Source organism: Ixodes scapularis, unplaced genomic scaffold (assembly GCF_016920785.2).
Source record: "Ixodes scapularis isolate PalLabHiFi unplaced genomic scaffold, ASM1692078v2 ptg001212l_1___fragment_1__unscaffolded, whole genome shotgun sequence".
NCBI classification, from domain to species: domain Eukaryota; kingdom Metazoa; phylum Arthropoda; class Arachnida; order Ixodida; family Ixodidae; genus Ixodes; species Ixodes scapularis.
In genome coordinates, this window is record NW_024610117.1 from 3,057,754 (window position 1) to 3,082,300 (window position 24,547).

At 44.3% G+C, this 24,547-nt stretch overlaps 1 protein-coding gene across 1 annotated transcript in view; it reads right to left on the reverse strand.

Annotated features, from left to right (window-relative positions):
- Positions 1-6,677: 6,677 nt before the first annotated feature.
- LOC8035749 (arylsulfatase B-like) overlaps positions 6,678-24,547 on the reverse strand; it is a 42,489-nt gene continuing 24,619 nt past the window's right edge. The window contains exons 7-10 of the mRNA XM_042288165.1: positions 17,561-17,687; positions 10,935-11,228; positions 8,941-9,386; positions 6,678-6,806 (exon numbers count right to left, since the gene is read on the reverse strand). Coding sequence (XP_042144099.1) covers positions 6,678-6,806; positions 8,941-9,386; positions 10,935-11,228; positions 17,561-17,687 — 996 coding nt within the window. The remainder of the gene's footprint in view (positions 6,807-8,940; positions 9,387-10,934; positions 11,229-17,560; positions 17,688-24,547) is intronic.

The window sequence follows — 24,547 nt, forward strand, 5'->3', positions numbered from 1 at the left end:
GACGTCTCATTTTACATCATGCGTCTCAATTTAAAACGCACTATAAATGACATGCCTGAGATTCGTTTGGGTGTACTTCCTCTGAGCAAGTATATGGTTTTGTCTCAAAAAGGTCTAATCTGATGTTGACCGCTCCTCAGGTCTCCACCGACGATTCATCAGGACGAGACCCAACCGGACACTAGGGAGGAACGGCTTAAGCAAGGGAGGCTACATATACGACAGCTTCTTGCGGACAAGAAACGAAAACAGATATACGGTGGGTGTTTCATTTGCTATGCCTTTTGGTGTGCACATTATGTTTGTTATGTTTCAAGATTCCTGCAGAGTTTGGTTTCAACTATTGCAAAATACCGGGCATGCGCCCAGGTCGCAGAAGCGCCTACCCTCTTATTCGGAACGATCCGCAAATGAGCAAATGGCATACCAGACACCCATCCACCTGTTTTGTGCCGTGCTCAAAATATTGAGAGAGCACATGAAGTGCCAGGTGCTGTGGCGTCTTTGCCACAATAGCGCCAGTCGCAGAGCTGACAGAACGTGACTGGCGCAAGCCATGGCATGGCCTTTGGGAACCAGGGAATCGAGATTAAAGAAGTAGCGCAGAAATTGGGGGCCAGTGGGGAAGGTGAGCAGAGTTAACAGAAAACAAGGACAAAGGAAGTTCCGTCGCATGAGGCATCTGTGTCCCGTGCATGTAATTTTGAGTGTGCTGTAGGTGGCTACCCAAAAAAAGTGTTACTTGGACGTAACTAATCGCAAACCTCTCTTGCAGTTTCCATGGCCCACAAGCCAGCCGGCGCCAGTTCGTTCTCGTTCAAAGGTGAGGATTCTAGATTTTCTAGATTGCTCTGAAGCAGCAATATTGAAGCCAGACAAGCGGTACGGCATATTTAATTGACAGAACGACTGGGGACGCTTTCACTGAAGCTTGTTTTGCTGCAATACACGTGTGTATTGCAGCAAAACAAGCTTCAGTGAAAGCGTCCCTACTCGTTCTGAGCTCCGTCAATTAAAGGTGCCGTACCGCTTGTCTGTCTGGCTTCAGTGTTGCTGTAGGCGACAAAACGTGTGCCCAGTTTTGTCACAAGAGGCATATTATGTCACGCACATGTAAGTTTGAATTTATCCGGCTTAGTGTGCTGTAGGTGGCTGGTCAAAAAAATTGATACTTGGACGCAGCTAATCGCAAATCTTTCTGGCAGTTTCCTCAGCCTAAGAGCCAGCAGGTCCCAGTTTGCTTTTCTTCAAAGGTGAGAACTCCAGATTCCCGAAGCAGGAATACTGAAGCCATACGACCGGTACAGCATTTTTACTTGACGGAGCTCAGAACGACTGGGAGCTTCTGCATTGAAACTTATTTTTCTGTAATACAAGCGGGCGACATTGACACGTGCCCAGTTACGTCGCAAGATAATATCTATGTCCCGCGCATGTAAGTTTGAATCTTTCAGACTTAGTGTACTTTACGTGGCTACTCAAAGTAACTGCTACTTGGACGCAACTAACCGCAAATCTCTCTTCCAGTTTCCATGGCCTACAAGCAAGCAAGCACCTGTTCGTTTTTCCTCAAAGGTGAGCATTCCAGATACTCTAGTTAGGTGCGAAGCAGGAATAGTGAAGCCAGACGAGCGGATACGTATATTTAATTGACCGAGCTCACAATGACCTGTGGCAGTGGCATTGAAGCTTATTTTTCCACAATAAAACGCAGACATAATTTTGAATCTACCCGCTTGGTGAAGGATTGCTACTTGTTTATTTTGCAGTTTCTATATGGCTACAGCTAGCAGGTGCTGTTTTCATTAAGGTGAGGATTTCACATTTTGTTTTCAAACATCAAGTTTTTGAATGAGAGTCCCAAACAATTAACTTTCTTTTGCAGTAAATGCCAGATCCTCCAGTTCAGGAATATGTTAAATATATTTGGTATGGAGAAGTCCAGTGTTTTGCTTTTTTATTCACAATTTCACAACAGCAACATTTTTTTTTAATTTATCACTCAGAAATACACACAAGAAGAGACTGCGTTGCAGAGAAATGTTGCGCTGAACGTGATATTCCAACTCGTATATAGTTTTATTGGGAGCCGATATAATATATTGCATTCCAATATCCATAATACGCTGAGTATATTGGAACCGTAAACCCTTATTGGATCCCCATACGACACATGGGGATCCAATAAGGGTTTATACGGTATTGGATTCCAATATTTTCAGCGTATTATGGATATTGGAATCCCATAACAAATCCTTATTGTAATACAATACAATAAATGTAATGTTTTCCAATACACTGTCGATATTGTATTACAATACAATAAAAAGATATTGTTTACCAATATCCATAACACGCTGTTCATATTGCGGTTTTCCAATAGGGATATGCTGACGATACAACACTTCTGTATGCTGCGGACGATCCTGAGGAACTCGTGTCAAAAGTAAATCTATTGTTAGGTCAGATATCGGTATGGACAAAAAAGAACGCTTTAAAAATAAATACAAGTAAAACTAAAGCCGTACTATTTCGACCTAAACATAAAATTCTCCCTCCAATCACCACCATTACTTTAAACTCGTTAAATATCGAATTAACTGATAATTTTAAAACACTTGGAGTAGTGTGTTCTCAGAATATGTCCTGGGATAGCCATATTGAACATTTAAATAAAAAATTGTCAAGAACTGTGGGTACTGTATGTCGGCATCGGTATTTACTTCCTACAACTGTTAAAATATTATTATACAAATCGTTATTTTATTCGCATTTAAATTATTGTTCGTTAGTTTGGGGTACTACCACTGCAACCAATCTTGAGAAGGTGCACCTGCTTCAAAAAAGAATGTTGCGAGTAATTGCGAACGTACCTTATCTTTCGCACACGGAAAACCTGTTTAAAAGTTATCATATACTCAGTATTTAAAATCTTTATAACTATAGGCTATCCACAAAAGTTAGGACAGAATTTCTTTACAACACTTCATCCCTGGTGGAATTGTCTGCCTTGGAACAACATATCGTACCATACCAAATTCGTAATCCAGATTACTGGCACGTACCAACGTGTCGGCTAAACACTGGCAAGGAAATGTTAGCATACCGAATCTCAAAGCTTCTAAATGTATTGCATTCTAAAGATGTCTTTATAGATAAATTAAGCCTGGGTGGATTGCGATCTGTCATGCATGATTTTGCATATATAGATTGATGCGATTTTTTTTCTTAGTTTAAAAGTGTGTTTTGTGTTGATTTGCGAATGTCAACTAATATGGTGCTCAGTGCCGTTTTCTAGTTTCATGTTTTATTTTTATTTTTTTTCCCGTATTCATTGTGATTATGCACGATTTTTTGTATATTGATATTTCCGACGCTTCTGCAGAATGTACTGGGGCTGAGAACTCGTCAAGCCGCGTAGCGCGGCTTTTTTTCTTGGCTCCACCATTAGGTGTAATGGAAATAAACTGTTATTATTATTATTATTATTATTATTATTTGAAATGAGTCTCCGTGCCCGTTGATTACAGGTCACCGACGCTCTGTGGGAGCGGTCAGGAAAGTGTTAAAACTCAAACCGTGCTGCGGCAACTGTTGCACTAGAAAATATGCTTCCATTCTCTTATGCGAACGATGGAACAGGCAAAACGCAGATAGTCATGATACGGAGATGAACAAAGATGTTTGTCGCAAGCTATTAATTTTTCTGTTTATGGAAAATGGCGACTGTATGGGAATGGCAACTCAATCTTTTCGTATTCTCTTGATCATTATTCATCTTAATTTAAGACTTGTTCAAAATCAAGTTCAGCGTAAATTATTTATTGTTATTTTAATTTATTTTTGTTTGCTGTTCAAACTAGTTTTGAAACATTTTCTACTTGCAGAAAAGCTGTTGGAGAACTTCGTGGCTGGAACGCAGCGGCTGTATAGGGACACTGCATTGAGCTTCAAGATCCACCAGCTATTGCACCTGCCGGAGGTGGCTCGTCACTTCGGTCCAATCTGGGGCCACTCGTCATTCGTCTTCGAGGGAGGCAACGCAGTAGGCTTGTTAAGCTTGTGACTGGCGCCAGTGGTGTCTCTCTGCAGATTGTCGAGAGGGTTGTCATGCAACAGCAGCTCGAGTCTTTTCTTGCGTCCCCACTGGTGTCTGACAGCGTTACACGTCTCTGTCGAGACATGCTAGGATACGCAACGCTTGAGAATGCTCTTCACCTGGACGATGTTGGCCTGCTTGGATATCAATGCCAGATAGCAACTCCTCAGGAGGTGAAGTCTGCTCTTGTGGGAAAGGTCTGCCCTGAGATGGCAATGGAGTATAACAGACTAGCCTACAAGGGGCACATTTTGCACAGCACGTCGTACAAAACAGCCACCAGTTCTGACTCCTCTGTTGTAGAGTGTGAGGATGGCAGGTACTTTGTCATTACAAAATTTTTTTCGGTGAGCAAGAGGGCATTTTTGCTCCGCAAGAAAGTTGTGTATGCGGAGAGTGGGGACTTTCCTGTGCACATCAAAGGGTGCTTTGTTTCGATGGTCCCGACAATGTATGTTGCGGAGCCATGCAAGGTGAAGGCACCGTGTCTTTTTATGAGGTTTGGAAATCCATCCGCCAGCTACATTTGCACGCTGCCAAATGACTTTGAGCGTGACTGAACTGAGGGGCAGCTCGCCCATCCATTTGGACATCCAGTATTTACTCAAATTTAATGCTTCCCTTTAAAGATGATCATAGTTTTATTGTATACTGATTGTTAATATACCGAATTCCAGATTACAAGTGCCTATTCATCTCGGGGCAATAATACCTAGGGAAGCACTGTTCTACGCAGTGTTTGATGATTTGGGCCACAATCGCATGTCCATGCCAGCAAATGAAGTATTACCTTGGAACATATATTCCTTCAAAAAATAGAGTCCACTTCGAAATGCAGTTTGCTCAAGTTATTTGTAATTACAGAAAGGTTTCCCTCTCGATCTTGCATTATAATCACAAACAGCAAAGTGACGAGACGGCACTTCTTTAACGCCTGATTGTTTGTTTACAAGTTGCAGTGTTTGCAAAAATCTACATTGTGTTGTGGTAAATAACAAATGAAATGCTTATAAGTTTTTCTGTGCAGTAGGACGTATATTTTAATTGTGTGTAGAACAGTATCTTAGAATGAACCACATGTTTTTGTATGCACTGTGATTCTTGCCTGTATGTGTGACTTCTTCCAGTTGAGAAATTTGTCTGAGAGTATCACCACAAGATGTGTGAAGCAGAAAAAGTTTAATCATAAAGTTCACATTCTGCACTTGTACCTGAACATGCCATGTAAGCAGATGATGTTTCAGTTCATGCTACCTCTGTGTATAAAACTTGTGCTAATTGATTCTTGAATTTGTGTACCATGATGAAGAATGCTATGTTAGCTGTATATATGTTAATATATGTTAATACATTTTTGATTCCACCATTAAATATATCTATACCAAACAGAAATTTGTTTGCTTTGCCCCTTGAATCTACTCCTTTTTATAGTTGTATGCACAATATTTTTATTTTATTCAGGGTACAAAAGAAAGTGCACGCAGATGTGCAAACCACTTTTTCGAGTTGGCTGGGACATTCCTTTTATATTCCACACTCAATAATAACTAGGTGTTATCTTTAGACATAAAACAAAAGAATTTGCAAGTGCAATTTTTATACCTCTAAAGGTTTTTGCAGGCAAATAATTTGCTCAGATTACAAATTTCGAAGTATATAATTTTTGTTGCTAAATCTTCCCTGAATTTTTAATTAAATTTTGTGAATGTTGTATAGTACCCAGTTTGCTAAATGTTCCTCTGGCATCTTTCTGTCCAGTGTGCTCAAACTGAAATTTGCAATCCTGGTACATCTTCCAGATTAAGCCCGACTTACTCAAATTGTATAGTATGTTTGCTTCACAGTTTGACCCGTGTTTGCATGCAATTTGGGTCTTATGCTCCGGGTAAGGTTCCGAGTAAAAATGAAGATTGTGCAAACTGTTTATTTTCTGTCCTGGTATATTTCTCTTTATAGGCCCAGACTGTTCAACCGTTTCTTGCAAGATCAGTTTATTTAATGGTTTATGCAAACCATATTTTTTCTATCCTGGTATATTTCCTGGTATGCGGACTCATGAGTCTATACCGGGAAATATACCAAGATAGAAGTTGGTTGAGGTCTGAAGACTCCTCAAAACGGTTGAGGATCAAGTCTGTAGACTCCTCAACCGTTTTTTTTTTTTTAAATACGGTACGTTTCCTGGTTTCGGCGAATCGTTTCTTTTCTTTCCCGGTATATTTCTCGATATAAACCCAGTTTGTTAAACCGTTTTTTCTGAATACGGTATGTTTCCTGGCATATTCAAACAGTTTTTCAGATTTCCGGTTTGTTTTTCATACTGTAATCATACTGTTTTTTTTTTTCGGTAGGGACCTCTTTTCTACTGAAACTCCTGGCCTGCAACTTAATTCAAGAGGGATAAAAATACCTCAGGCAAGTTCTTTTTTCAAAAAGAAAAAGTCTGGTCCGTCTAGTAAAAAGCCCCCTGTGTATCTAAAACGTGTCTATTAGGAATTTTTATCAACTACCCAATTTATTACCATTTCGTTATTAGTTTGCAAGACAGCTAGTCCTAAATTCAGAGTAATAGTATTAATCAATCTAGCCATGGAGACCAGATGCCGCCGTGGTACTCGGGGTATGCCCTGGGGTCGTCCTGCTGGTATAGAGGTGGAACCGCGGTGGAGTTGTAGGCATCCAACTTTTTCATCAGGAAACGAAGTGTCTGCATTCAAATTACCAAGAGTATCAAGACTTTGGGCTCCTTCCACGTTTCCAAATGCAGGCAGTGCATATAACGTTGCGGAGCGCCCGTGCAACAAGCCAATCAACATTCGTTAGAGCAACCTTGATGAAAACGACATAACCAAAGATGTACTTGACTTTTTTTTTTCTAGATTCTGCATTCGACATTGGCGGTTCACTCACTATATGTTCGTCGGATACGGAGGCTGTCGGGCAATTGCGTGCGGTATTCTTGATCGAATACCTACTGGAGGTAGTAGTTATTGGAATGAAGCTAGCGTAGTCACTAATGCATGCACGCAACCACTGCTATTTATAATTTTAATCTAGCAGGTGATCAGGCCCGGAGTACGTGACTTCCCCAAAGATATTCAATCTGCATAGGCTTCTGCAAAAAGGAAACCCCTCGTACACTGTGCCCCAGCGACCCTGGCGTTTTCGCAAGAAAACACTCTTTCTGTATTGTAACTTCCCGTTCTCCTTCATAGAGTAAAGTGGTTAACTACACTTCGCTTCACATCAAGTGCGGGCGCAACCGACACTACAACCGCGGCTTTCAATTAAAGAGTTTTAAATTACGCAACGTCAGGGCGCTTGTCATATATCTGTCCCTTTTCTATTATTGCTAAATCAACGCTGTACAGGGAAGGCGTCTACGTTTAGTATGTGTGTTCGTGTATGAACACAAACACACCGTTGAACAGTAGACGAGCTCGTCTTACATTCTCGCGATCACTAGAACAAGTTCCAATCGTGTTTTAATGATTTTTTTTCTAGTGCAACCAACTAAAATTTCAATCGCGATAATTTCAATCGCAATAATTTCGCATTGGTAAAGCAGTATGCTTGCAAAAGCACTTACAATAAATGCCGCATACGAGGCTACACGGCTGAGGAGCATGAGACCAATCGAGATTCTCATCGGCTAATGTCGAAAGAAGGAAGACCAAAGAGTGGTGTTTCGGTTGAAAGGCGGGATAGTATTGAAGCAGAGGCAGAGGCTCTGTGATTTCCTGCTTACCTTATATTACGATGAGTCCGCGGTCTGTAACTCACTGCGATTTACGGAACACACCCGGCAGTGAACGAGTCCCAAACTCGTTAACAAAATGTGCAGAGAGACAGTTAACGCAAACATAAATGGTTGTTCCTGCTCATCGTCCCTGCACAGATAGCAACTTTGAGCCCTAAAGTTTGTTTATTTTGGCTCACATCATCAGAGGCACGCGCTACGTAGATCGCAGTAACTCACCCACCGCGTTCACTGCTTGGATGTAAGGCAGTACCACCTAAACGACAAGGCTAGTGCCTTTTCGCCCATAATGTCATCAGTAATGGTACCACGCAGCGCCGCCTAAAAGTTTTCGGGATGAGTCGAAGATCCACTAGCGATGATGTAATGCGCCGGCCTTGTCTTCTAGGTGGTAATGAGTCAACACGAAGGCATTGTTTAAATTAAAGGAGCGGTGCAACGATATTCAATTGGAATGTTTTTCACTTGACACAAGCTTGCTGGCACACCCAGGACTCAAGGACACTCACACGCAACGCCACTGGCCAAGAAACTCCTTTGTTGCGGTGTAATTTCAAGGACAAAAGCGATCATTTTCATTCAATTTCTCTTTGCAAAATTCGATGACGTAACGTGGGGATCGCAGTACACCCAAGTGACGATATTTGAATGCGGTTCATAGATTGGACCCGAGCATTGCGCGGGCACTCGACTTGGGCTCGTGATAATTGCTAGCTCGAGAAGCATTCGGGTAGTGACCCGTGTCCAATCGCTGCAACGACGACAACAGCCGAGCCATAACAATGCCTGGAACTCGGCGCGTGTCGTACGCTTTTCCAACCCCTGCGCGTAGCTATGATCAACACTGGCGGCATATAATCGGCTCCAGATCACGGGGCCGCTTGTTCTGGCTGCGAGTTGAGGGGGTGAACGCTGCTCGTTTTTCTTTAATTTTTTTCTGGGACTTCTATTGCGTTGGTGAAAAACTAACGTATGTTTCATAGGTCATTAACGTTAGGGATCTGTTTTAAGCGGTATTTGCGAAAAGTACAAAAATTGCTGCATCGCTCCTTTAAGTACAACTTTGACAATGCGAGCTTACATGTCCCTTAGTTTTTGCCAAATTGTTGAGCTCGCAGGGGTCCTCCTCGATGTTGAATAGGTACGGCGGCTGCATCGGTACGAAGTTCTCAGTCAGCCTATTTCTTCGACAGTCCACGGCCACGTTCTTGCTCCAGGCCAGAGGCGACCAAGACCGATCTTGTTTCTCGTAGAACTCCTTGAGCACCCGTGCCATCGTTGATTGGTTCCTCAACTGGTCGATGTTATTGGTGGGGCGCGTACCGCCTGGAAAATAGTAGTGGTCGTCCAAGTCGCCGTCAAAACCTCCGCCCACCACGAGCTTGTACTGTTTGTAGCGCAGTCCAGAAATGTTGTACAATGAATCAATGTTGAGAAGGATTTCCTTTCGTTTAGACGCGGAGCCGTGGGTCAGCGAATGCCACATGTCGACCCCGTCGATCCCGCCAAGAGCAGACGCGTTCCCGCCTGTGAGAAAGTTCGAGAAGCGCGTTGGTCAGTATGGTGCACAATTCACCGGGCAATGTATACGTTCTTAAAGCTACCTTAGCATCTAAACCAATTCAAGAACAACAGTGATTGGAGTTTTGAGTGCATCGCAGGATAGCGTACATATCCCTGAGAGTGTATTGTCCACCCTCGGGTCACAGGATGAGCCACGCTTCAGATTATACCAACACTTCAGCTATTTTCGTGCCTAAGAGTTATTTAAGGATATTTTTGAAATTGCTGGAAATTTATTTCCGTCGTCCAGAAATAATAAAGGAGTTCGTCAAAAAGCAATACAATATCGCCTGAGCTTCGAGAAACCATATCTGAAACTTATGAAGCCACATTTTCGAATCGTATAATTATCGCCCATCGTGCACGAGCTACAGTAAGAACCAGAATGGTGCCTAGCGACAAAGATAATTCGAGAACGGAATAACGATACAATGAACGTATCTGATTGATTGACTCAAATCCACTCTACGCTATCGATTGCAAGAAATTCGAAGCAGGCCAAGTAAGCACGTTTACATCAAGTCGTCGCATAGAAAACAATTCAAACTTAATGACATACTTATATTGTGCGGTTGGGAAACCTCGCCTGTACTAAGTATAAGTCATTTTAGTTTATCATACTGTTGTGTGCTTTAGCGAATGATTATTATCTGACTTCTGGCCAGGGACTTAAATTTCGGTAATCATTTTATTAACCCCAATGACACTTGATAATAGATGAAAAAATATTATCAAAATATTGTTAGGATGATGCTGTCGGCAGCGTAGATGACAGGACAGGCCATGACAAAAAATTGAATAGTTTATGCATGAAGACCAAGCCGGCCCGTGGGTCCTGGAGCGAGACAGTCGTGCGCGCCACTGCCCCGTCGTCGTCTTCATCTTCTTAACAATATGTGAATAGATGACATAGTGTACATTTCACTTCTTTTAAATTTCGTTAAAAAGACACGATTAAGCTCATGTTCACTCCAAAGGCATAATAGATTTTTTTTTTTTGCCTTGAACGAGCGAAAAATCTGCAACATTCTTAAAATCTAGCTTACTTTACCTCTCAATGAAAGCATTAAATAATTTTGTCCGAACAGCAATTCAAATTTTTATACGCGAAATGTATTGTGTTCGCCTTGTTTTGAAATAATTTCGTAAAATCGCTGGAAAGTTTTTTTTCCTGCACTCATCTGGTGTCCCATATTGACAACGTCAACTAAATTCTGAATCAGTTTACATTAGACGAGTTACAATTTGCTTATTTTATTTCTTATTTATTTCCATGCGAAAGTGAATTTTTAGTGTATAATAAAAGGATAGATAGTGAAGTGCACTCAAGTTGCTACTTCTAATTTTTATTTGCAAAATATCCCGTTAGACCTCTATTACTTGCAGCGTTTGATTTTGAACAACTCCAAGTGTTGATAAAAATGATGATGACGACGAACAATATTGCAGACAACAAAGTGCTATGGCAATATTGAAAAACAATTTTCTACCGAAAATCTCCACCTTCCTTACCTGCTGCCGTGTACAGTGTGGGAAGCCAGTCGCTGATGTGCATGAGCTGGTTGGAGACGCGGGACTTCTTCAGGAGCTTTGGATTCCAAACGAAAGCCGGAACTCGGACACTGCCTTCCCAAAGAGTGAACTTAGCTCCCCGCAGCGGCCAGTTGTAGCCCCGATTGGATTCCAGTCCGTATGGACTTCCGCCGTTGTCAGAACTGAAGACGATGATGGTGTCCTCAAGAATGCCGGCGCTGCTTAGGGCCTCCACAACCCTTCCCATGGACTCGTCGAGGGCGTCTAGCATTCCTGCACAGAGACGTGTGTCTGGCTGTTCATTTGATTTATATTAGCTCTGTGAATCACAGCGGCATTGTGGCAACCACATTGTTATCAGTACATGGGTGCGCTAAAGGGCAGTGAAACCAAATGGGGTTTCACTGCCCCTTTATAGAAGGTTACTAGTAGGACCCATATACACCCGTACACAGACTACTGACCAGGAAGCTTCTTCGTAAACCTTAATTTTAACCATGAATGGAAAGGTACTTTTGAAACCGGTAATTTTGAAAATCGAAATAAAGGTTTTCCTTCAGTCTCTCAATCGCAAAACATCATGAATTTGTGAGGATCCCATTACTGGTACTGTGAACAAGGCGATCCTAATGATTTCGCCATCAAGCTTTGCGATCTCCGGGTCCACTGTATGAGCCGCATATTGAAATTCGGCTAATATAGTGGACACGGGCTATGTGTCAGCACAACATTTGGGCTCGTGACATTCAATGCCTCGATATGCATTGGGTAATGACTAGTGTCCAACCGCTGGGATGTCATTGAATCGTCAAAGATTAACAATGTGTGGAACTCAACACGTGCCCAGTGATTGCCAACCTCAGCGCGTCGTTAACATAAACATTAAATAAACGTCTCTAAATCACGTGGCCGCTTTTTCTGGCTGTGACTCGCGGGGGTGAACGCCGTTCGCTTTTCCCAAATTGTTTCTGCGACTTTCATCGCAGAGTAAACAAAGCGAACGACGCTTGTTTCATAGGTTATGGATCGCGAGGAATACTTTTACGCGCTATTTACTGCAGGTATATAAAAAAAAAACAGTGCAGCGTTAGCTTAAAAATTCGCTGACAACCCAAACATATAATTTGGGGTGTCAGTGGCTTTACCTTCCGAGCGGCGTTTGGAACTGGAATCGCGGGCTAAGAAAGTGTCCAATACAAACTTTAGATTGAATTTGTCTTTCCCTTTCTTATACCAAGTGAACAGCATAAACTTGCGCACCCCGGATTTTCTTAGAGATTCCAACCTGAGCACGTTTAGATTTCCGAACGCCACACTCAAGCGGCGCATACATCATGCAAAATACACAGTATCCACTTGACACATCATGACAGAAGGACTTACGAACACGCCCCAAGTGAGTGCGAACTCAAAGCATGCTTTCTTCATATATATATATGTGTTTCGAACCTGTCTATAAACGGTTTTCCTATCAGATATTGGACGAGATCGTCATATAAGGAAGAAACTTACTTCGGACAATGCCTGGATATTGACTTTCGTATGATTTATTCGCAGTGTGGACACGGCTTAAAGGGTAACTCCCGTACAATTTCTCGGTTTTAGGGTTAGAACGGTTTTTACTGAAGGAAGTGGCCCTTCAATAAAGGCACACTTCCTTTTTGCATGCGTTGTGTGATTTTATAGGCCATCTCAAAACTTTGTTCTTGGGCCATGGCCATCGTGTGATGCAAAGTTCGAATTATAGTACCGCAAAACTTACAACAGGCCAAGTTGCAAGAACAGTTCCGATCAATCATGTAAGATGGTAGGGCTGTACTAGGGCTTTGCTTTGCGGATATCCGACATCTGTAGCAAATATGAATACACATTCATAAAGTTGCTGGCCGAAAGGCGAGTTTGCCATGATGAACGCTGGCTCGGAACGAGCCGCCATTTATCTTCTAAGAACTACAATCATTGTGGTGGGATATGCACGTTGCTTAGCCCTAGTGGGAGCTAATCATAAGCTCGCGTTGAGAAGGAACGGACTGAACTACGGCCGCCAGTCAATGCCACCTTCGGAACCACGGCCCGCTGGGGCGAGCAGGGATTCAATAATTTTCGTGCGCGATCACCGCAGAGCGCTTACAAACTACGGCCTCTAAAGCATAACATAACAAGCAGAAATCCTACACTGGGACGACTAAAACGCAGCAGAAAAACACGGTGAAAGAAGTGGCAGTAGGAACAAGAAACCTCCTTCAAAAAAAAAAAAAAGATGATCATCAGGTCACAAGGTTGTTTGACAAACAGCAAACCTACTGAGTGTCGGCTGAGAAGCTGCATGGTGGCAGCATTTTTAACATTGTTTTTAGAGTGGACCTGTTTTCCATTAATGAAACATTTTGGCAGCGCTCGTATTTAGTCTCCGTAAATTGATATTACTCATTTACTTTGGTTCAACCTTTGACTGGAGTAACCCTTCAAGCAATCAGTAAGGCAATGCAAGTCGTTAATACCCTCAGATCTTCATAAATGCATTGTGCACTGGGATACAAAAAAAAAGAAGCAATTTCTGATATTAACCCAAATCACTTCAGTCAAAAATTGACTATGCAGACTAGGTGGAAAAAGTGCGTCCAACTTTTTTTCCTCTCTACAGTGTGGTGTTTATTACAGTCATTGGTCTTCCTATTTGTTGAATAGTTAAACGAATACCATTAGTTGATGCTTTCATTACATCGGGGCGGAGTATATATATTTTGTAGTTCCGAAACTGTAGCCCTGTTAGCACGCTGTACATTTTTTTATTATTTCACGATATTACCACCCCGATAGGGGTCCATTAAACGAGGAGAAAGACTAACATCATTGATAACACGACACAAAAAATAAATGGGAGAACAAAATACAAACTGTTCACGAAGAGATGTTCAGCTGATGCAGGAATCTGTCAAGGGAGTCGGCGTGAGAGCTGCTGGTAAGTAGGTTTTACCAATATAATATAATTCGAGTGAAAAAATGAATATTTAAAGCAGTCAATGTTAATCTGGAAGCTATCTAATGTTCTTGTGTCGGAGGCCTTAAAATTGGTCCTAGGGGAAAAGCTAATGGGGCGGTCTGTACTGATATGAGGATCACCCGTGATGATTTGGTAGAGCCTATTTACTCTATCATTTTTAGCGGTAAATAAGGCGTGCTAAATCACTTTTTTCCTTTAATACCTATAATGAGTCATATCGGCCAACTTCGTTGAAAATGAATCATAGATCCTTTATTTGGATCATGTCCAAGCTCTCTACAATAAGAGCCATGTAGGGGCCCCAGAAGACCTTTACCTATTCAAATAAAGTCCAAATTATTGTTTTTTTAAGGGAGTAATTTACCTTCAGTTATAAAAACTTTGAGTAAACGTTTTATCTGCCATAATTTGTCCGTAGCTTTTGAGGTAATAAAAGCGATGTGTGAGTTCCAGTAACGATTCTTTCAAAGGGTAACATCCAAGTATTTTTATTCGACTTTGAGTGTATGTTCGTGTGAACTGCACTGAAAAATGCCGGGAGAATTTTCACGAGTGATCGACATAGTGAGGCATTTAAGGCCTTTTCACACATGCAGCGGGGCGCTATCGGCGACGTGCGCGATGGAAAGCGTCACTGTGGTCGGCCTTCCACGATTGGCCGAATGCTGACTAAGACGGCAGCAAAGGCTTTCTCATATACAGAAATGAAATTACTGTAGGAACCTAAATTCTGACGGTGTTGGCAGTGCTGGTTTTAATGCGCAATGACTTCAAGCTTCCACCATGCTCATTACAAAAACGATCGACCTTGTTGCTCCCAAGATAATGACGTCATGAGGGGGAAACATAGGAGGGCGCCACCAAAATATCTCGCCGCTAATAGGCATAGCGCTGACCTCGCGCTAAACGCGTGCTGACGGGAACTTTCACCAGCTTTTTATCGCATCGTCAAAAGCGTTGCTTACGGCAGACAATAAGCAACTGACGACACGTGAGCAGCGCTTTATCAGCGCTTCGCTGTATTGTGAGGGGCGCCGATCCATCTGCCACGCCCTGCGCCAGCCAGGGTTCTAGATAGGCGCCTGTTTAGTTTAAGTTGGTCGTCAGGTGAGTTAACATGACAATTGAGTGAAAGCTTCAGAAACACAGGGCTTATTAAGTTCATGCTGCTCACGTCGGAATTTGTTCTTCGACGTTAAGGGCCAATAGCGCAATCTCATTGGCTGCGGAACGATAACAAGACGCCCGAGATGCCTTGCATTTCTCAGATTGTATGTTACTATATTATCTTTTTCACTTCATCAAATAGCCAAAAATATTATATTTAGCCCGCAATTAAAGCACGCAAGTCGCAAAAATAAATTGAAGATATTAAAACTAAGCATAGTGGTTCCAAAGAACACAGTGGAACTGATGATGATGATGATGATGATGATCATGCGGCTGTTCTCTTTAGATCGGGCGGGCTCGAACAATGTTCATGCCCAAGCCTGGGGGCATCTGCGTGTTATTCCCCCTAAGGTAGATCTTTCTCCACCAGTCCTCTAATCTTTTCTTTGTTGCCTCCACAGACGGCCTACGGGGGCCGCTGAAGGCCGTAGTCTCGTTCGAGGCAGGCCTGTCCGCTGGTGCGGATGGCCTAACCTCAATGGTTTGGTGCCCATTTCTAGTAACAGTGAAGCCCAATACTTCGGCAAGCTCCAGAGGGCTTTGAAGGTCTCGGTCGTTGTCTCGTGACCGAGATGGTCGGAGTCCGGTACATTCCAGTACAGTGTGTTCTACTGTTTCGTCGTGGGCCCCGCGCACCCGGCACACGCTCGTGGTCACGGTAGAAGCGAAGTGTCGTCTGTAAGGCAGGGTCCTTAGTGCCCCGGCTCGTGCGTCAAATAGCAAACGACTACCCTTGGCTATTATCGTATAGCCTAGCCTCCGGGCTGATGGTCCTCTTGTTTGCAACATGCACATCGAGCGTAGTCTTCAATTGGGCATCTTTGAGCTCCTGCTGTGTTTCCTGGTCGCAAACCTTTTTCCGGACCTCTCTCACCCATTCCCGCTTGGCCAGGGTCGGCAAAAAAAACCGTACTTGCTTTCGAGCTGGTATAGGCGTTTCTGCCAACGGGTCTGCGGCCCAGTCAGTTGAGTGTACCAAAACAGCCTTTTGGCCCACCGGCAGGTGTCCATATGTCGGAAACGTCCGTCGTAGGTGATTTTGCTGGTAGCTTCAAGGGCTTCAAAAGAACAGCGTCCCAAATCACCCTGGACAGCCTTATTTGGTACTGTACCATGACAGCCTAGCGCTTGGCGCCCGACCTCCCTCTGCCTACGTTCTATGTGAGCTCGGATATCTCCAGGGACACACACTACAGCGTTAGCAAACGTCAGTCCTGGTGCCACAACCGCCTTCCACAGCTCCCGGGTCACAACGAATCTATTGCAACTCCAGAGATTCCGTCTGCGCAGAACGCTGGTTCCTCTGATGGCTGTTTGGCGAAGATAGGCGTGGTGCTCTTGCAAGTAGTCCTCTGTATTTGTGAGTGTAATGCCGAAGTACCTGTACGAGTTCCTTACAGGTACACAGTCCACCCCGAGTCGAAGACTACCAAATGTTGGATCTTATGGACCTGCAAACAGCACCGCTGCTGACTTGTTGGTGTTGAATTTCAATCCATGTTCTGTTGCTACCTCGGAACAGATATCTAGGATTTTCTGCATGTCGCAGACTGATGCCGCGGTCAGTACTACATCGTCTGCGCAGGTAAGTCCGGGTAGAACCCATTCGACTTCCTGAAAAAACCGGCGGCGCCAGTGAGCGCTCCGACGCATTATGGGAGCAGTGAGGGTGTCGCAAACTCTAGCCAAGCCACGACTAGCATTGTCGAGATTTTGCATGCTAGGTGGCGCACGCTACCACCCGAACTGCAGCAACTTTTTAATTCCCTGCATGCATCCAGGCGAGTTAAAGGTCTCCAAACGTTGTTGGGACGAGCTGTGTTTTTTTTTTAATTATTATTGTCAAATTAAAACAGCATGTGCCAACTAGATCAAGTAATTCCTGTAGCAAAACAAAAATAGAAAGTTATATGCGTGAATGATATCTCGCTGTTTTGGTGCGTGGCCCACGCGCAATGGTCCATTTCAACAATAACAGCAGGTCATCCAGAACGATGGCCCATCCAAATAGGGCAGTAGACAGACGAGCTGTGGTTGAGGGTTGCTCACCTCATGTGTGCAACGCAGCGCCGCCCAGGACGCTGCAAATATTGCCGTCTGGCGCACACAGGGACCCAACGCGGACGTAGGCAATGCCGTTCCCACAGGTGGTACGGTGGTAGCAGCAGACGACGGTGCAGCGACACTCACTGTTCCCATAATGCCTCACGCACGCCGCTTCAGGACGCTCGCTACTTTCCAGAAAGGTACATTAGGAGACCACAAGACGGCACGACACGTACATGCTAAACTATACTAGAAACGACGTCAGTTAAATAATCGCTAAAGTTCATACAAGTGCGAGTGAGAAAATGACGAAAATGACTGGACGCATAGACCAGTAAATTTAGAGTGATTGTAAGCTAAGTCCGGAAATTATTTCATATTTTACCTGCGTAAATGGTCCTGTTTGGCTCTCCAATATATGAAAACTTGAGAACGTTGCGTGCTGGAGCTTGGAACATCTCTGCATTCAACGCATGGTGCACTGCCTGATGACTGATGTAGCAAAAAAACGGCTGCGGATAAAAGTTGAGCGGGGAATCTGTTAAAAACGGTTCCACACCACACCACCACAGGCGTCAGACACAAGTTAAGAATGCACCAGGAGCTCGTTCCACATCTTTTTTTTTTTTCTTAGAGCGCAGCTCTTAGGCGCGTGTTTCCGGCTTGAGTGGCGTCACCGTCGGCGCCGTCGGCGTAGCTGCGCGTAACCCTCGTAACCCTCGTGAGGGTTACGAGGGTTACTCTCACGAAAGTTACCCTCACGAGGATCACGAGGGTTACCCTCGTAACCCTCACGAGGGTTACAGGGTTAGTTACCCTCAAAAGGGTTACCCTCCGAGGGTCACGAGGGTTATGAGAGTTACCCTCTCGAGGGTCACGAAAGTTAGCCTCACGAGGGTCACGAGAGTTACCCTCCCAGGGGTTACTAGGGTTACTTTCACGAGGGTCACGAGGGTTACACTCACGAGGGTCATAAGGGTTAAGCCCTAAGGTCACGTGACCCCCACTGAGTTCACGTGACCCTCCTGATGTCATGTGACCCCTGAAGTCCCGTGACCCTCTGAGGTCACGCGACCCCCCCCAGGTCACGTGACCCCCCTGAGATCCGCACGTGACACCTCAGGGGGCACGGGGTCACGTGACCCCCACGAGGTCACGTGACCCCTGATGTCACATGACCCACTAAGGTCACGTGACCCACTCAGGTCACGTGACACCCTGAGGTCACGTGACCTCAGGGAGTCACCTATCCCTCAGTATCCTTTGATCCTCCTCCTCAAGAGCTGCGCTTTAATCCGGCGTTACAGAGAGTTGTAAGCGGCTTTAATTTTACATTGCCAGACAGTGTTCCTTAGTGATTCACAAAGAGATATCTACCGAGGCGCACTTCACGCGGACTTCACTTCGAGCGGACTACTCACACTTAAGAAGAACAAGGCAGGCTGGACAGAGAAAAAACAGCTTTATCCGAACAGGCCCAGCAATTGAGTGCTCCCCCTCCCCCTTAGAGTTATTATAAACTACAGTAGAGTATAATCTAATGTGCGGTTTCAAATTGAAGCAGACAGCAACAAGTCTCAAATTGACTTCCGTTAATGCAAAAAATATTGGGTTGTGAGTATGTTTATACAGCCTAGAACTTTGCCTGCCTCAACGGGCGACGAGTCCCCCAGCCGTAGATGAGCAATTTAGCCAGCGCAATACAACCGCTAGCCTGGGGCCTTTAACGTGCATCACGTAGAATTAATACAAGATTTAACGCCGGTACGATGCTCATCCAGATCAAAACGGGCAGGGGTGGAGATTGAACCTATCTGCAGCGCGATCCTCGTCCGGTAATGCATTTCTATGGGGACAAGTGAGTGCATTTTCTTCCTGCGCTTGATTTTAAGAGCAAATATCACGAATAATCTGTACCTACTAGGTAGGCTGTTACATTTCAAAATCGCGCAGACAAGGTTATTACTCGGTTTTGCGCTTTTCCTTCGAATTTGTGGCATTAAAATGGTGCTAAAATGGCTTCGTACACATATGTATGTGCATTGTCCGACAGCTTTGGCGCAAACACGGCACTGTTGTCTTTTTCTGTTTTTTCTTTTTGTTTTGTTTTGTTTTTTGCAGGGAGGCTTACGTGTTTAAGCAGTGACGAGAATTTCGATAATCAAGGGTGACGTCAAGAGAGGTCACTAACACTGGGTCAGTACCTATTTGTGCATGTAAACGATCAGTATAAAGTGAAACCCAGTAATGAGTGCACTTTTCAATAAATAAAACAGTCGTTTCATTCCTTTTGCTGATCATGTAGGGGTGCAAAGGCCAGTTTCGTCTAGTGTTCGAAACTAATATCTGCGCGCTCGAAAACTTCTAAAATGAAAAAAATTCGGGAAACTCTTCCCGCCCGTGGGGTTGGGCAGAATAATTAAAAGAAAAACACACTTTATAGTGTGCGAGCTGTTACTGTTTCACGCGTTTAAACCGCTCGTATATGGGGGTCGTTTTAGTAGCATCAAAAAACCCTAATCTTATCAATATTAGCGTCACTGGGATGTTGGCCCTTCTTCAAGTCCTAAGTTTTCTTCGACTGTTATTCTCGCATGGATTCGCCGCTTGTCTTTATACACTTGCCGTCGAGCATAGGACTAAACCCCGAATACTAAGAAGTTAAACATCGCTCACTGATCGGAAATCACTTCACCTAAATCAATTTTCCATTCATAATGCTAATAAAGTTACCTACTATCCACCACGACACAAGTAGCAAAGATAATTCCAGTTATTCTCCGTCCAAGAAAAAACCAGACGCGCGTTTTCCCAAAGGATTGCTGAGAAGCACCGCAAAAGTGCTGTGGTTGCAGTCAGCGTCAATGTGAAACCGCAAGTGCCATAGACACTAGCAGCAATGGAACCTCTAGCTAGGTGCATTAAAATAACTCCATTCTCCCCCCTCATTTGTCCTAAGCTGGCGCCAAGGCTTTTCTTTCTCTTCACAGGCACACACGTCACGTTATTCTTCATGGCCATGGTCTTCTCTGGTTAGTCCGCAGAAGGATTTCATGACACGGTGTTACACACTAAGAAATGCCTTCGCGTCTACTTACCCGCAAAACACTCAAAGAGCCAATCTCTGCGACCTACAAAATCGACTCAACGAATGATGAAAAGGAACATCTGTATAGACTGCAAAATTAAGTCGGCGCTGTGGCATTACGCAATGCTAGCATGACGGTTTGCATTGCGTAGTGCCACAGCGCGGACTTCATTTTTAGGTCTAATCGGATGTTCCGCCTCATTATTCGCTAAGCTCATTTCGTGGACCACAGAGATTGGGTTTTTGAGGGCTTGCAGGTAAGTAGACGCGCAGGAATTTCTTAGGATTAACGGGGTATGGTGTCTATTTGAAGCACACTTAACTTGTATTCGACAATAGCAAACACTGCGAGCGCCTTTAGTTACCTGATGTGAATATCCACGTTGTTTCTAACTTCAAAGAACTATCACGAACAATTCTATAGTCGCCAATAACCTAGGAAACGCAGTTCGTGTCCTAAACACCAACTCATGTTTACAAACAAACCGGAGCGCCTCTAGCGGACGCCACGTACGGGCGCCGCGCATGCGCGGTGGGGGTGTGGGCAAGAGCTCGCCGTCGCCCATAAACAAACCATTGAAATGCGATGTTGTCGACGTCGGAGTGAGTCCCTATGCTCTTTTTCGCGTTCGAATTGTTGATTCTACGTCTTCCTGGCGATGTTTGATTACTTGAGCGGCGTCAACGAAATTACCGGCGCTCGTTACTCCGCGAAACTTCGAGTGAATAATGTGACATGTGGCGATTCATTCCGCGTGGACGCCGCAGTATGTACGTTAAAACCTGATTCGCATGATGAGATTTCTCTCGTAATTTTCGGTCACGACGCCGCTCGGGCTGCAAAAGCGTAACCCGTCGCTGAGATAGTCGACGCCAATACTGAAAATCGCGTGCAGAGTCGGACCAAACGAATTAGCCATAGCAAGTCAGCGATAATCACTGGTAACAATGATCAACATCTCCTTGTATCTACTGTTTACATCGAGCCTGCTTACCAACCCTCAAACTTAAGTCTTTTGAGGCCTGCACTTACTTCTTATCGCAAGTACCGGGCCAACATTTGATCTACGGGCCGGCGTCGTCTAGGAGAGCAGACAAGCAGAAACGTTTGAAAGAACAGACGACAGTTCGAAAGATCAGGCGGCCGTTTGAACTTGAAGACGCACTGAGCGTAGTCCGCAGATGGTTCGTACAGCTTGACGGTTTTCTGGCGTTCATATTGGAACAAAAACAAATAAATCTGATGACCACAAGTATCCGTGGATTTAACCCAAAGTGCTTAGCGCCCAAGCGATCGTTGTCCGACGGCGTCTGCTTTTCCCCTTTTCACGGCACATATCCGAATTCTCGGACAAACCGAGCATGTGAAAACTGACCTTCAAACCTTTCTCGACTCTTTTGGTACGGCCCTAGTCCCGGCGTTTTGACGAGAAGGCAGGTTTTTGCTGCTTACTTTCAAAACAACGCAGGAATACACGTCTGGCATAGGGACTTCTGCCCACAGCCCCAGACCGGAAGTGCGACCGACGCGCCACCACCGCGCCGTGACGTCACAGAGATGAGTTCGGGTATAGACCATTCCATTTAGCGCTCTCTGGGGGGCAGCATTTTGTTTTACAGCAGCGCCCTCTCCATACATCCGGGAAATTTAGCGGGTTCGCCGGGGTAAAACGAGAGAGAGGGCACGCGCCCGACTCCGCTAGCAGACGACAAACCGGGAGGTTGCCATTCTCCATCTTTAAGCTGTACCGGCGGGCTTACACGGAACATCGAACTCTCGCTCGTGGCTTCCGTTGTGAAGTGGTTCGCGTTCTTAGAATAGTTATGGCTACTCCAAAATCAGCCTAGAGCTCTCTGTTGTTCTATTTCGGTAAATGATCAACTAGCATATTTTTTTTCCGTTACTTAAATAGCAGTTGAGTCAGCCGGGAGTATTAGCCTCAACTACTGCGTGTATTGCGGCAGGAGAGCACGTTTTTATTTATTATTTCAGACTTCCACTCATGGTCGCTAAAAGCCAACACCAGTACGAACTTTGTATAGTAAAAAAGGTACAGCAACCGTATTTACTTTTCGCTGGAGAGACCAGCCAACCTGACACAGTTTTCCCTGTTTTTTTTTTTTTTTTTGCACGCATGTAACAGCGCATTTGGACCCTGTTAGTCTTTTTATCTAGAATAGCATTACACAATAACTGGCATAGCAAAATCTTCGCATCTGCGCTTGAAATTTTCAAAATGACGCGATTTTAGACAGAGTTGGTACGCCAGCCGGATGCTAGGTACGGCCCCGTCGGCGGAGCAGACGACATACGGGTGAGAGGGGGAAGGCTTTTTTTTTTCTTTTTACCCTCTCTACTATGACCCTAAAGGAACGGTCAATACGTTCATACTTCTTGCCTCGTTTCATATCATTATTATAGGATAATTCCGCTATCTCATTGTTTAAGGAGCGTTAATGAGATCTTTGGAACTAGACACGCCCTCCGTTTCTTGTACTGCCAGTGGCTATAACGCGAACAGCCTGCTAAGGTTTCTCGGCGTATCTTCCAGTTTCGGAAGAAGCTTAGGCATAAACCTGCGTTGGAAGGTAAAGGTCAGTTCGCCCAGTGCCCCCTTGGCAAGTGCAAATATCGGGTGTTTTAGCGAAGACTTCCAGACATTTCTACAGGAAGGGTTATTCAGAAAAAAAAAAAAAAAAATGTCGTCTTGGTACGACGTGTTAGCCCCTGAGGAGGTCACAGATTGTAAAAAAATAGATGCAATTTAGCTGAACAATGTCACTAAACTTTACAACAGTTTAAATTGGTTAAAATAACCTATGTTTTCGTGAAAATAAACATGTGTATGAATGGAAACTTGCACTGAGCGTCATCGAAAGGCCCTAAATCACTCCATTTTTGGAGATTAATCACGCGAGAAGCATAGTGGTGAACTGAACGTTTCCACTCGTGTAGCAGGCACAAGGATGGCAATGCGAAAGCCTCAAAGATATGAATATCATTCGATTTTTTAGACGTTCTTTATAGAAACAGCTTTAATCAATTTTTTCGCGCTCCAAATTTTCTGCAAGTATCGTTTCGTTTCTCGAGCATGTCTTCTAGCCTTTAGAAACTTTCTGTTTCAAAATAGTTATCTACTTGTGAACAGTGGTCAACTAAACCCAAAATTACACGCCCATCGCCCCTGAGCCGTCCGCTCTACCCAGGCAATGCAGTATGAAAACTTTCCAAATTACGCTAGTGCATTAGAATGTATTTGAAACACCAATTATTGAAAGTCTAATAATGAGCTCATTTGTTTAGAAGAGAGACTTGTATCATGCTTTAAGAAACATGTGGTCTCAGAGGCCAAAGGATTAGGTGCCCTTGCCACTGAGATAGTAGAGCAATTCGGTGCGATACCGCGCTTCTGCCTCCTTAGTTAACCCTCTTACGTTTCCGGGCAACCCACCGAGACGGAGATTGTAATTGGTCTGACTGCGTTTATTGCATCTCGGCAGGAGGACGAAAAAGAGCCTCGAGCTGCTAGGCGCTTTTATCGGTTCAAACCCGGTAATACGCGCCGCTGAAGCAGCAGGTTCCCGGCGACGCACTCGCTAGCGTCGATAAGCGAGACCAACAAAACAACAATATAACAACCCGAATTAATGATAATCAAGGCACGGCGTATCTAAAGCCCCTTTATACGAAAACGTAGCGACATCCTTTAAAGAATGCTGCCTGCTAACCAGAACCGATCCAGGCGGCGCTACAGTCGATGCGCGGGTGTAAAAAAAGCAAAACATAAAAAAAGGGATGCGTGTCATAGGAGGAGAGAGATGGAATTCCTAGGCTGTGGGAGTGCAGCGCATGCTATGATCTCATGTCGCCAATCAGCTAACGCCGACTGTGCGACGTCACGGCTTTCATCGTCTTTCTTTGAGCACATCCTTCGCGGCTGGTAGACCGTAACAGGGTGCTTTTAGCCTGTGTGTAATGTATTTGTGTGTCTTTCAGCCTTCTCAAGTATTCGCGACTCCAGCGACCTATAGGGGGCGCCACCACCAAACAAACATGGCGGCTGAGTCCAGGTCGCGTCGGCTCGGCCGCGTCGCCTGAATGGGTGGCGCATTCAATTTAACAAATTTTCTTTTGTTGAATGGCCAATTTTATGGGTATTTGAACTGAGACAGTTAAGTGTAGCCGGTGCGCATAAACTTGCCCAGCATAGTTTTGTTTTGCTGGTGTTTTTTGTTCTTTTCATGTCAAAACTTTCGTTTCGGAGACTTCGATTAAAACCGAAA